The sequence below is a fragment of the Gopherus evgoodei genome, chromosome 8, assembly GCF_007399415.2.
Source record: "Gopherus evgoodei ecotype Sinaloan lineage chromosome 8, rGopEvg1_v1.p, whole genome shotgun sequence".
In the NCBI taxonomy this organism is placed as follows: domain Eukaryota; kingdom Metazoa; phylum Chordata; order Testudines; family Testudinidae; genus Gopherus; species Gopherus evgoodei.
Window position 1 is genome coordinate 15,644,397 of NC_044329.1, and position 14,097 is coordinate 15,658,493.

At 42.7% G+C, this 14,097-nt stretch overlaps 1 protein-coding gene across 4 annotated transcripts in view; it reads right to left on the reverse strand.

Moving 5' to 3' along the window:
• Positions 1–2,565: 2,565 nt before the first annotated feature.
• SHROOM1 (shroom family member 1) overlaps positions 2,566–14,097 on the reverse strand; it is a 69,103-nt gene continuing 57,571 nt past the window's right edge. For 3 of the 4 annotated variants that reach the window (XM_030573581.1, XM_030573582.1, XM_030573583.1), the window contains 5 exons: positions 11,886–12,569; positions 7,963–8,580; positions 7,333–7,486; positions 5,801–6,073; positions 2,566–3,760 (listed from right to left, as the gene is read on the reverse strand). In XM_030573581.1, the coding sequence (XP_030429441.1) occupies positions 3,506–3,760; positions 5,801–6,073; positions 7,333–7,486; positions 7,963–8,580; positions 11,886–12,569 (1,984 nt within the window). In that variant the 3' untranslated portion in view covers positions 2,566–3,505. The remainder of the gene's footprint in view (positions 3,761–5,800; positions 6,074–7,332; positions 7,487–7,962; positions 8,581–11,885; positions 12,570–14,097) is intronic. The other variant, XM_030573584.1, reaches the window with a different exon arrangement.

A 14,097-nucleotide genomic window follows, 5' to 3' on the forward strand; every position in this document is an offset into this window, starting at 1 on the left:
GAGTCTAAACAAAACTACTGACTTTTCAAATTCTGCTAATACCAGTTCTGAGTTCACTAAAATTAGTCCCATGACTAAGGCAGACACAATTTGGACTGGACATAAGACCAGAATAGTATTTTGGGGGCAGATTGTACTACTTGCCATGTCACCAGCTTTCACAATTTTATCACAAGTCTCATGCTACTTGGTGGTTTTCTTCAAGCCCCAGCTCTTGGAATCCTGTGAATATGTGAGAATCTGCTTTCATTTATTAAAAAGAAGGTCTGGGGTGGTGGGGTTACAAAGAAAAATGATTGCAGATGAAAGTTTGAAAATGTGGCTTGAGTGTATCCTAATACTAAAGTATGGCAAATTAAAAAAAAACACACCAAAATTATTACCAGTTAGAACATGATTTTAAGCCAGTTTAATGACTAAGGAGAGCCTGATGCATTATTCTTTTTGAATGCTTGGTGTTGGCGATATTGCACTTGTCTGCTCATGCAAAGGAGGCCCTCATGTGGATAGGGCTTTGTGGATTGCAAGGGTAAGGCTAGGATGGGCCCCATTCCCAATTCTGCAAGAGATCCATTGCAAAGTCCGTAGAACCTGAAGCTTTCACAGTTTTCTGCTAAGCTCCTTCTGTGCTGTGGAACACTCCTTTAGAAGATTGCAGGGGAAGAGCTGCAGGAATATGGGCAGTATTAAGCTTTTGTACAGATGCCCCTGGCCTCTAGTGGATTCCCATCGCTCCATGTAGGTCATCTGGATCTGAGCCACTTGACTTTTTGGGAGGGAGGCTCAAAACCCACCCCAGCTCCCATGTTGGAAGTATGAGTAAAACTCCTCAGGGGTCCTTGCTGACTTTTCTTTGCCCAGGCCCTCTCCTGGTTGTGCATGTTTCTGTAAGATGGGGATATCAAGCTCTCTTGACGGTTAAATAACTATTTCTGTTGTAAACTTTAAGTTATTTGGTTTCAACTCACTGCTGTCTGCTTCCTAGGCCAAGCAGTTCTGTGCCTCATAGCAAATACACTTAAAAGACAGGCAGCACACAGTACTTTCAAGAATTGAACGCAAGGCTTATTATAGCAGCAAAGACTCTTCGTAGCGTCACTGACAGTATTTTTCGCTCTGTGTTGTGAAACCTGCCAGCTGAGCTTTAGAAGCAATTCCCTCTGAGAAAACGTGAGAGTCAAAATTCTACAGCCAGAGACCAGTGCCTCTTTGAGCACAATTTCATTGGTGCCTGGGCTGTACCGAACCACGGTTCCGTTTATTGTACCGCTGCATACTGAGTAACCAGACATCCTCCACATTCAGCAAGTCATGTGACAAGGCAAGAACTGAAAAATAATGAGAACATGTCTTTTTAATTACTCATCTCACCTCTGAGTCTGGAGGACTTTTGTTCAAGATGAGCCAAGAAGAACAGAGTTTTTTACTAATATCAATTCTACAAAATAAAGATTAACCTGCTAACAAAGGCAGGTGGGGCGGGGGGACATGAGGAATCATCTTGTTTGTAGGGCTATCCCACATAATTTGTGCTTAGTATGCCCTTACTGAAGTGCCAACATAGAAGAATGCCACCACACTGCAGCTGATCCCAGAAAAGCAGATAAAGCTAGAGCAAATCAGGAAAGGGGGATGGGTGGCAGGGTCTTTGCGGCAGTGTAATATGGAGGATCAGAAATCAGACCCTCTAGGAGTGGGAACCTGCTAGAGGGGGTATCTTGTTCTCATGCTTTAGTAACCTCTGCTGACAGATATGTGTGATTGGATGAAGTATTTAATGGTAGAGAGCAGTATGTATAGTTGAAGAGGGAAATCTCAAAACTCTGAAGGAACCCCCCCCCCCACAATATTTGTAGGGGAAATAAAGAATGATAATTAATAGTGAGTTTTATTTGCACCATGGGTCTATGAACATTGGCTGTGCGTGTCTGAAAGTTCCATGAGCAGGGGCAGCTCCAGGCACCAGCACAGCAAGCACATGCCTGGGGTGGCAAGCCGGGAGGTGGGGGCGGGCGGCGTGTCCGTCATCATGAGGGCAGCAGTCAGGGAGCCTTCGGCGGCATTTCTGCGGGAGGTCCGCTGGTCCCACAAGCTTGGCGGCAATTCAGCGGTGGGTACGCTGAAGGCGCAGGACCGGTAGATCACCCACAGAACCACTGCCGAGTCTGCGTGACCAGTGGACCTCCCGCAGGCACGCTGCCGAAAGCTCCCTTACTGCCGCGCTTGGGGTGGAAGAAAACAGAGCCGCCCCTATCCATGAGCATCAACCATGAAAATTTTCTATGCTGCATCAGACCCCAGGAGCCTTCTTTTCTGATGCAAGGGATAACATTGTCTCCCTTTCTCAGTATAACAAATGTTAGTGACTTCTGTCACTTGTGAAAATATCAAGACCTGCCTTCCCCTCCTGTTAGATTCTCATTTGATGTTCAGGGAACCTACCTCTGATACACCTAGTGATAAAGGAGTATTAAATGAAACAATTTCAATACAGTAATATCACTTCAAAGACCTTCAATACATATTATTTTAATAAAAGGACATTGTCAAGCAACTTTTCCCATCTTTTTTTTTTTTAAACTCATGGTTTACAAAAACTCTTTGAAATTCAGCCACTTTGTATCACAGCACAGTGATTTTTCATGGCAGGGTCCATAATAATGCTGGGTGACTGGCACTAAGTGAAGAAATACAAATAAACCATGTAGCAATCATTTGAAAAATAGTCACCTAGGAAGCATTGCATGGACTTTGCAGATAGCTCGGGTAGGTGCAATTTTTGGATTTACCATCTTTGAGAGCATCCGTTTATGTCAACTTCACCCCTAAATACTTCCCTGTGGCCTGCGGGAACCCATGCCCACAGGTCTCATGAGTTTTCTGTTGAACATCTCACCCAGATTCAGATGAAATAACCATTGCATTCTACAGCTGCAAAGTCACAAAAGGCCAGGGGGATTAGTGCTGATGAAAAGAGCTCAGTGTTTTTCCCATGACAGTACGTTCCATTATTACATGTCACTCCTAGGTATTAACCAGGGACAGCTATCACTACATTGTCAGAGGAATTTCACTAAGTGGCCCATAGCAGTGTGCTTTGGAGTTGTTTATCCTGTGTTTAATTCACAATTCAAACACCCACTTAATTTCTTATTTTGAATATTCAACCCACCCACAAAGAGGAAATATTTTTATGATTCTTTTATTGAGATGATGTCAGTCTGGAAACAGACGGGCAGATGACAGGGAGAAGGGAAAATGTCAAATTAATAAGGGTGACATGTCTCATCAGTCATTTTCAAGATGCAATCTGCTACATACTGTAAGATTTTGTCATTCAGCTCATCCACAGAGAAAAACCCTTCCAAGCACTTATCGACACTAATATGAATTCATCAAACTGATCCATGTTCATATCTTAGCAGCAATGCAGTGAATATGTACAGAGTTCCAACACAATGCCCAAATCCTCCTTTCCTGAAAGCAGGTGGCCTGTTGCTGTGCATCAGAGCAAGATGCTCTTCTCAAGGCTCTCCAGCTGCTCCTCAAGAAATTTAATCTGCTCCTCAAGGTCTTTCTGTTCAATCAGTAAAGAGGTCTTCACTTGAACAAAGTGTTTGTAGTCCTGGAGTTGCTTGTCAGTTAGGTATTTGGAAAGGATACCAGAAACCACTCTTTCCCTGCGATCCAAGTTTTCTTTCAGATCTTTTGCATCTTCCCGCTGTCTAGACAGGAGGTTGTGCCGTTCATTTAACGATTGCTAGTAGGGCAAAAGCAAAAGCAGCATACACCATGAAAACCAATAATTTCTGACAGACTCTACATCTTCATTCAGGAGCCACAGTGTATTAAATTTAATTACTTCCCCTTGCGGCTTTAGATTCTGGATGGCTTCTCCTAGACTGAATTACTTTCCCTTGTGGCTTGCAAGGTAAAGGTGGCTGGCAATTCCCATCAAGATTCACTTCTTTCATGTTGTCCACAGGAAGCAAGTCAAAGGTGGTAGTAATAATAATATATTTAAAATCCTAATCATCTCAGTATGTCCTGTCTACCCTGCATCTGTCTTGTGTAGATTGCAAAACCTTTAGGGCATAAAGTGTTTGTATTTGCAGCCTCAACAGAGCCAAACAGTGTCAGTGCATAACAAATTATCGTTTATTATTAGTAATAATATAAAAGAATAAACTATTAATGTACCTGGAAGAGAGTAACCTGCTAAAGAAGAGTAGCTACTAAGTGAGGGTGGCTTTTAAAACAGTTTATATTAATTTGCTTAAGCCTGGCCTACATTAGGGAATTTTAACATTTCCCACCATTGCTAACACTCATTCAGCCGGACCCGTTTTAGTAAGGTGAGCAATGTGGGAAGTTCTCAGTTTTCTGTATCATATCAATTAAACCTGCTCAGAACAAGTCTAATCAACTCCATGCTAAACAGGGCTGTTTGAGCCTGAGAGGCAAGGGTTCCCAAAATTGCTAAAGCTTGTGCAGCCGAATGATTGGAGATTTTTGTAAAAATTCCATAATGTAGAGAAGGCTTTAAAACACTTTATCCAAAGTCCTGAGTAAAGTACCCTAACTAATGTGAAGAGCGCTAAGTGTAGCTGGTTTAGGGGCACTACCCCACTAGAAATTAACTGTTAACTGGGAACATCTACAACCAGTTCAGCTAACAGCTTAAATGTGCTTTGGTTGAAGAGCAGAGGCCAGGTGTCACCTTGTTTTAAGCTGTGTTAGCCAAAACCAATTTAAAATATTGTCTAAAACCACTTTTGCTACTATGAGCTCAGTTCCAGGGCAGACTGATCCTGACTCTCCAGGAGGCATCACATGATAAGATTCTGGTGGTGAGTTTCTGAATATGGATTGATTGTAGGCATTTGATAATGTAAAGGAAAATGATCCACAAGAATACAAAGCTCTGCAGAAAAGGAGCAGTGCTGCTCATGGGGTTAAGATCACAGAGGAACTGTGTTCAACTTGGGAAAGAGTCCTGTGGCACCTTATAGACTAACAAATGTATTGGAGCATGAGCTTTCATGGGTGAACACCCACTTCGTCAGATGCACGTGTTCAACTTGTTCCTCATTTGGGAATCAGCAATGTGGGTGATATTGTGGAAAGGGGCATGTCTTTATATAAGAAGGACAGCAGAAAAAATATCATTCTTAGGACATAATGGCTTTGTCTATGCTATGAAAAAAAGCTGTGTTCCTAACTCGAGTTAGCTAACGTAAGTTAAATTCCTACTGAAGACAAGGCAATTTGTGGCATTCACATGAGTTAGCAGGTTGAGTTAAAGACTTTGGGGGATTTCACCTCCAGTTAGGAACACACTTTTCCCCCCTAGTGAAGACAAGGCCATTGTGTTAAATAGGCTCTCCAAACTCAGAAGAAATGCTCCACAGTGGAAAATATCTGGAATACAGGTTTTTGTTCTACACCAACAGGAGACATTTAAGTGGCTTCTCAGATCATCAGTCCCATCTGCTGACAGTTTCAAAAGCCACAACTGTAGTTCAGCATCTACACAGTGCTCACCTGTTCCTATTGCCACCTTGCACTCCTGCTGAAGGTAGAAACCTAATTTTTCCTCCACTGAGCAATTATTGTTCGTGTGAGGCTCACTCTTTTTCTGCTAACTACTACTGGCAAAGCCAGCCATGGTTCAGATCTGGTCTAATTTTATGCAGAACTCTACAGTTCTGAGACAGAAATGGGTCCCGTGAAGGTCTATCTTGAAAGATAAGTGTGAAAGAAATAAAGCAGCTAAATCTCCAAGCCTCTTGTGACTCACCTTCTCCTCAGCATCTGTATTCTCATTGATTTTCCTCATGGCATTTTGGACTCGAGCGAGGCGGCTGGACAAACAGAGCAGCAGGCTCACTACCTTTTCCAGATCACCAATGAACATCAGGTAGCGCTCATACTCATTGGGCTTGCAGACATCTTGCACCATTGCCTCTAGCTCTTTACCACACAGAGCGTACTCCTTGATTTCGGATAGGACAAGCTTCCTTTCTCCCCAGAGGGTCTGCAGTTTTGATTGAATGCTAGAAATAAGTTCCTTCTGCAGGGGAAATAAAAAAATTGGAAACTTTGTTACTAACTCCCAGAATCCAAACCGCTTATAGACGCTGGCTTTTTCCACAAATTGTCTCCTCCAGATTTTAAACTTTTTTTTAATACTTTCAAGCCTGTACAGAAGACAGTTACAAACAAGTTCCAATGACTTTATAAACTATATTATTAGTATTATTATTTTCACCCGCAAGAGTGAATGTCTGGTAGTTGCCTCAGTAAAGCCAAAGAGTTTGCATAACATACCTGGCAAGGGTAATTAACTGGCAAAAAAGGGAAGGGGGAGGAGGAGGAGGAGAAGGGTTATAGTATTAAGATCATGTGGTTACTCAGTGAGACATGGACATGGTGCGATGGTTCCATTACAAGCTAATACAACTCACTTCCTGTTGTCAACATAACAGAACTGAATTCTGGGGGTGGAGGGGCTTTGAATGAAGCAAGGGAGGTAGTTTGGTTAACAGATTTGGGGAAGGTGTTCCATGCATAGTGGGCAGCAAGAAAGAAGGCTCAGAGATGAGAGTGGGAGAAGGATCACATCACCTTTCACTGAAATGCAGCCAACTCTGACATAGAAGGGAGCAGCTGCCAAACAGTGCAGAGGGAAGAATACCATCACATCCACTGTAGGAAGAATTTTAAATAGGCAGATTATAATTAATTTGGCCACGTTTCTACAACTAACAAGCTTAATTCTTTTGAAGAGTGATGTGGGTTATTTTTAAAGAAGCACAGTATTTAGGAATCATAGTCTAAGCTTATCTTTTTCTCTCTGCACATGCGAAAGCCAATAGGTCGATGCTATCAACAGAAACTGCTTCCAGTTCTCTGAATGTAAAGATCATCTTTCACTTAGACTGCCAGATGTCATCAATGGAAGGTTCGGATCTGGTCTCAAATACTGTACAATTGTGAATCAGCTAGTGCACAGAAGCTAGTTTTGCAAGGAAGCGTTCAGCTCAGAGTCTATTCCTCCCACAGTGGATGTCTTTAGCAGATGAATAAAACAGGACAGAATTTAGATAACACCAGTTACAATCAATATACCAAATTCATCATGACTTTAAATGGAGTTATAATAAAGATGAATTTCGCCCAGAAAGTCTCAATGCACTTTGAAGTAACGATATAGTGTTAAAGTACATTGATAAAAGTGCTTTCCTCTAACACTACACCTACCAAATGTATGATGTTATCTTAGTTACTGTAAAGAAACCCACACAGTCCTTTTCACATTCATAGACCTACTTTCTTGGAAGTGATGTCATCAAGGTCATTTGAGCCATCTCCGTTCTTAATCAGGGTTTGGTTCATGTTAGAACTGGGATCTTCTGTACTCTGACCTGCACTGTGTTCAGCTTCAGCACATGGTTCTGTTGGACCGTCAATACTTTTCTTGCTACTGAAGCAGAAAATAAATATGTTAACAATTGTTTAGAGCCTAGTTCATGAACAATATGAATCCTATTCACATGTGTTTCTAGACTATCCAGAATCATTTTCCCCCCCACAAGCAGGGATGTGTCTCACCTTTGAAAATATCTGGAGCATAAGATTTCTGACAGCCAAGAATTATCATGTTCCCTTCTGATAACTCCAGAACTACTTTGGGATCTCGAAGGAAAACATTTCAGTCTGGCACATTGCATGTGATACACAAAAGAAAGCCAACCAGGGCACTAGCATAGCTATTCGGGCCCTAATTCCCAGTCAGAATTCTACCTCCCTTCTTACTATTTTCTTAGACGTTCCTTGGTGTGCCAACCAGAAGATGGGCCACAGAATTTGTTGCTTATTTAAAAAAACAGAATCTCCAGAGAATGCATGAGACAAATAGACATTGAGACAGAAAGGAATATGTAATCTCCAACGACTTACTCGTTTTCCAGGACAGGCTGCATCTCTTCTCTCATCCTAGCTCCCTTTTTCCTGTGTGATCTGTCAGACACTGAAATGTTAACAGGAAAAAGGCCCTCCAGGAGGTCTAGAGCAGTTTTCCTGGTAGGATGAGGGATGAGGATATCAGCCAGAGAATTGTCTTTGGCAATGATCTCCATAGCAAGTTCTTCATATCTCTGGTCTTCAGGGGATTTCTGTCTCCTTTTGGTAAAGTCTGTCTCCTTTTCTGGCAGGACACGATTCTGGCTGTTGTGTGCTGCTTTTTCATTTAAGGATGAAATATGGAGTTTATCTCCTTGCTCAGACTGAGCTGATGATGCTGTGTGGCAATTTATTTTTTCCTGGGAAAGTGCAATATCATTTGCTTCTGGTTGCTGCCGGGAGGATCCCTTTGAAGCATTGCCAGGCAGAGATTTTACTCTGCATTCTTTTTCCACTTGAGTCTCTTCATTGCCTCCTCTTCTGGGGAACAGAATAGGGATTTCAGGAGTTAGTTCCTTGACATCTGGACAACATGAATTCACAACTGCACTACTGGCTTTTTTCTCCTCATTCCTGCCTCCAAGACTGGATTCATCTTTCTCAGGAATCTGGAGTCTACAGGAAAGAAGAAAGAAGTTGCATTCACTGTGGACATTCACTGCTCCATCAGAAGTTCTGGCAGATCAAGACATTGACATTTTCATGGCTGCCTTTTTCAAAGTCTCAGAGCTTCTGAATCTGTGATAAGTGCTCACTTTACTTGTGGGCCGGAGGGCAGAGCTAATGCTAGATATGTGCTAAATGTGCAACTGCACAGGCCCTCACATTTATGGGGTCCTCACTTAATCTGCAGTCTCCCATTTCCAGCTCCATCCCTTTGAATTAGTCTACTCTGAAAACATTTAAAAACCCCGTTGTACACTGACACCTTAAGATGAAGGCATAATACACAAGTAAGCAGAGCCATTGCCGCACTGCTTGCTATCATATTGTGCCAGACGCCACAGGAAGACAGACAAAATACCAGGAATGCGGTTGAACTAGGTCAAAACTTTGTTAAGTAACACATCTGGGAATCATCTGTAATAACTTGTCCAGTGCAGGTCATTTTTAATTAGCACCACCTGGTGGAGGGCTGCTATCAGCCACCACAACTCCTTTAACTTTGTCCCAGCAGTATTACTGGGATTTCATTGCCCTCCCCTAATATGAGGGTTAAGGAGGTGGAGAAGAAGGGGTTGTCTCCTCACTGTACCATATGTAGAATAATAGAATATCAGGGTTGGAAGGGACCTCAGATGATCATTTAGTCCAAACCCCCTGCTCAAAGTAGGGCAATTTTTTTTTAACCTCAGTTCCCTAAATGGCCCCCCTCAAGGACTGAACTCACAACCCAGGGTTTAGCAGGCCAATGCTCAAACCACTGAGCTATCCCTCCCCCCACATTAGGAGCCCAACCCCATTCCTCACTTTTCTTAGGAGCTCAACGAGGGTGTACATTCCCAACAGATATATTGATGATGCATTTAGTTGAGTGGTTTTTCCTTCAGAGCATTTTTGTTGTTTTGTTCTCACTGAATGTCATCAGCTAGAAATTTGGTCCATTCAGAATAGTTTTGCAGGCACATGTAAAACACCCCCAATTTTGCTAATGTCTTTGAGAAATCTGAAAGCTTTGTAAAACTTGATATTTAAATATCTGAGAGCTGCAGTTCAGCTGCCCAGCCACCACAGGGTTGGAAATAAATTCTTGCTGTCCTCTTAGGCTCTGTAGTGCTGTTGCTTTGCTCAGCTCCTAAATGCCACAGGAACTGACTGGGAATGGAGATCTGCTCTTGTAATTGGAACGGCCCTTCAAACAGTGCAGCCTCAAGAGACATAACTGAACTTATCCAGAGATTTGATTCACCAGAGTTCAGAAAATCAGGATTAGACTTTGCCCTCTGTAGTGAAGGGAACCTCCCCCCAACCCCGAAGTATTTTCTCCAACACAGTTTTTGTGACCCAGCTACAATATTGTGAATGGAAGAAACTTTACTGTGTACCTTCTGTTTATTTCTACAGCGAGTGCCCTCTAACTTAGGAAACAGGTTTCAGAGTGGTAGCCGTGTTAGTCTTTATCAACAAAAACAATGAGTAGTCCTTGTGGCACCTTAAAGACTAACAGATTTATTTGGGCATAACCCAGGAAGTATCATCTGAGTTTAGGTAGCCACTTTCTCATTCTGTTTTCCACAAATAACATTCATTTTTTAAATCTTTATTAAAAGAAAGGTATAACAGTTGATTAATATTTTTCTCTTTTTAAATTGGCAAAATATAGATATGGAATTGTTCAGTGTAGCTGAGAATGCTGGCCCTTTAAACCTGAAAGGGGCAAGAAAACCCTGTTCCAGAAACAATGAAACAAAGGCTCAGGAAATGGTCAAAGCAGTAATGGGGAATTAGTAGTTGGATGGAAGGAAAAACCCAGGACACTGTCCCTTTAAGGGCCTGGGACCAGGAGCCCTGTAGCGTAGGGTGGGGCAAGGCTCCCCTCCCTCCCAGCCAACTAGGAGGAGCTCTCTGAAAGCCAGGCCCGGCTCCAGGCACCAGCCCAGCAAGCAGGTGCTTGGGGCAGCCAACGGAGAGGGGTGGCACGTCTGGCTCTTTGGCGGCAATTCGGCAGCAGGTCCCTCACTCCCTGACAGAGCGAAGGACCACCTGCCGAATTGCTGCCAAAGACTGGAGCGGCGGCGGTAGAGCTGATTGCAATCCACTTTATTTATTTATTTTTTTTGCTGCTTGGGGCAGCAAAAGCTCTGGAGCCAGCCCTGCCGAAAGCAGGCAGTATATATGCTGCCTTCTCCCTCAGAACAGGGGAGATGCTGACAGAAGAAGGACTCCAGGGCCAGAAGGCTGTGCTCCTGCTGAGAAGGGCCAAGAATGAGGATTTCATGAGGGGCAGAGTGGGATATAATAGGAAAAGAGCTCTGTGTGATAGAAGGGCCAGAGCTGAGTATAAATGTTTGGGTTGGGGAGATGGGCTTTATTTTGAGGATTATTTTGAACACTATTATATACTAAACTTCAGCCTAGGGGGAGGAGGGTGTGTGGGAGTTTTAAGGGGACTGAAGAGGGAAACCAGAGGTAAGCTTCCATAGATCCTGGTACATTCAGCTATTGAGGTTTTGTGGGTGGCTGCGGCTTTTTTGGGGGGGTTGTGTAGGGGTAACACTTGTTTCAGAGATAAAAGCGAAACATTTATTTAATCCATTCAGTCAGTAGTCTCAGGTGTCAAGGCTTCTCCTTTTGTGCTGGTTTCCTCCTAAAATTTTGGGCTTTGATGCAGCACTTCAAACAGAAGCTTTGATGGCAGAGGCTACTGACTACAGGGAATAAATCATTTTAGTCATACTGCATTTGCTGTATAGAATAACCACAGCCAACTTTTTAAAGTACCTTTAAATCCAGATTTGGTAACAACTTAAGTGCATGGATGAACACACAAAACCTGTCTAGTTTATGCAGCCAGTTTGCTTGTGCAATTACGGTGTGTGTTTTGTGTATGCATGTTATTGTACATCCAAGTGATCATGATATCTGCACGTGGAATTACCAAATTCATGGTTGCATTATTGCACAAATTACTAAGTGTGGAAATGGCCAAACTATCTGGAATCTCTGGCCATTCAGATTTCTTAATGAGTTTATTATATACAGTGGCTTTTTCACAGTGACTATTTTTTCCTCTATCTAAAAATCAGTGATAACTGAATGGAGTCTTATGAAGAAAGAGCACAGAGGAAGGCTGTAGAGATAGGACAGGAGGCAATATCTCTATGCCTTTCTGATTGGTATGGTTTTGTACCTGTGATTATTTTGAAGATCACATGTCAAATTATGCACACAGAGCAATAATTCAGGAATAGAAAAGTTACCTGGCTTTTTGTTCTGCTTTACTTTGCTTTCCCTCCAAGGCAACTTGCAAAGACAACGCAGTTGGGAGAGATTCTGTCATGTCTGTCCTTGAAACTAAAGTATCACTTTGATCATAGAGACAAGAAGGCTTTGACGTTATTTCTAAGCCATTAGTGACGGAGTCATTGAAGAAAACATTGTCTTCTTCCACAGAAGACAGGGCCAGTGGAGAGTGAAGAGGAGACTCTGAATGTAATAGTGGAGTTTGCAATGTGCCCAGGGAGGATACACACCATGGGGGTAGATTTTCAGTACTTAAGGAAATGCCATAGGGTTTTGTTGTGCTAGGAAGCCTTTCAAGTGTTTGGAACATTGTATCTGATCTCTCGAGCCCCACAGTGTCTTCAGTATTTGTTTGTCTGGGCAGATTTCCTGATACAGACTTGGTGCTGTGCAGTTCACTTTGATGGTTTGCAGCTGAGCTGTTTTTACCACGTTCAAGTCCAGGCACTGGCAAGATGTGCAGGCTTTTCACGTGATGAAGCTGATCTGTGCTTTGGCTCAACAATGAAAGCCTTACAGTTTCTGAAATTCCAATTTCTTCCATAGACTTTCCCCTTCCTCTGGCTGTGCAGACTCGCTGCTTTTCATCTCGCACACAGTCTTTTTCCTCTGCCAAGTCAACTTCATTCTTTGATGGGAAGCTAAAATTTCAAATCATATTTCACATTAGCTAATTGCTAATGCCACCATTTGGAGGCATTTTATTTACTATATGGAACTATTTAGTGCAGGTGAAATACAAACCTCACATGACCTTGAGCTGGTACTTGTAGTCTAGGCCCACCAATGATACTCAATTGCTGGAAAAATCATTTTGTCAATCAGGGTTGAAGAGTCTGCCACAAAATAGTGACAGCCTGACGTTGTATTGTAAAGTTTGAGTCATGGCATTGTATCAGTGTGATGCTGTTGTATTGTGACTCAGCATGATCTCCTATTGAGACAGCATCATGAGAGATGGCACAATTCCTTCATTCCTTTTGTCCACAACCTAAGAGTGTGTTTGCATGGAGACGTAGCACACAGCAAGCTGGGGTGTAAATTTACAGCTATGTAGACCCTGCTGGCACACACTGAAAATTCCACCGTGCACTTTGATGTACTCCATGTAGTGTGCAGCAGAGTAGTGCACTGTATTTTCACAGCTTGGGTTGCCGTGCACTAATTCTCTGTGGAGACAAGCCCTAAGAAAAGCACGGTAGACATGTCAGAGACTCCTTGGGCCTGACCAACAAAATGCCAGAGTGAGACCTGGACTGCAGGGTAAATGCAGCAACTGTAGTTATTACGAGGAGAAAGTGATAGGTAATGAGTAACAATACTTGGGGAAAAAACAACTTCAAATTAGATTACAGAATAGAATGGTTACCAGAACCTGGGTAACTTCTGGGTAAATGCCTTGAAGTTAGCCAGTTCCTGTCTGGGGGAATGAAATCCTTCTTGCCAGCGGGGTCGGTGTTACATTAACACAATACACACGTTGGGACTACTGGAACTCTCCAACCAATAGTAAAGGCACATATGTGAGGCCTGCAAGATACTCTGCTCCCATATTTTGGAGCAATTAATATCCAAACATAGTAAATCTGCACCAATTTCACTGACAGGTTTGGATTTGCCACCAGAGTTCAGAGGGACACAGCTACAGTATTATGTTGCACAGTAGCAGAACTTGGTGGGTTGGGAGGTAGAGGGAGAGATTATTGTACAGTAGGAGCCTATGGCTTCTTCTATAAATGTAGGACAATGAAACCTGAACTTACAGTCACCTGCATTAATAGCCAGCAAAATCGGTCCCTACAGGATTTCCCTTCTTTCCCATATTCACTTGCCCTGTATTAAGAGGTCACCTGTGAAATGTTTGTGACCATACATGGACTCACCCACACTTCTAGTTGCATCAAAAATGACCTGCTAACGTGAAGCTGCTCCACCTGAATCAGGAATCTCAGACAGACCACTGAAGGCTGCTGAGACAGGCTACCCTGTATCAAGCAGCCCTGCTACTTAGAATGGCCAAAACAATGAGAGTCCTAATGGTGGGTGGGTATTAACAAGCAGTTTTCGGTGTCATTTTTTTTTTTTTGTTGAAGCAAGAATTGATTGTTCCTTTCCCAATTCTTCTGGGCAAGCGATAAGGGGTTAAAATACTAAGAGCTTTTCTATGTA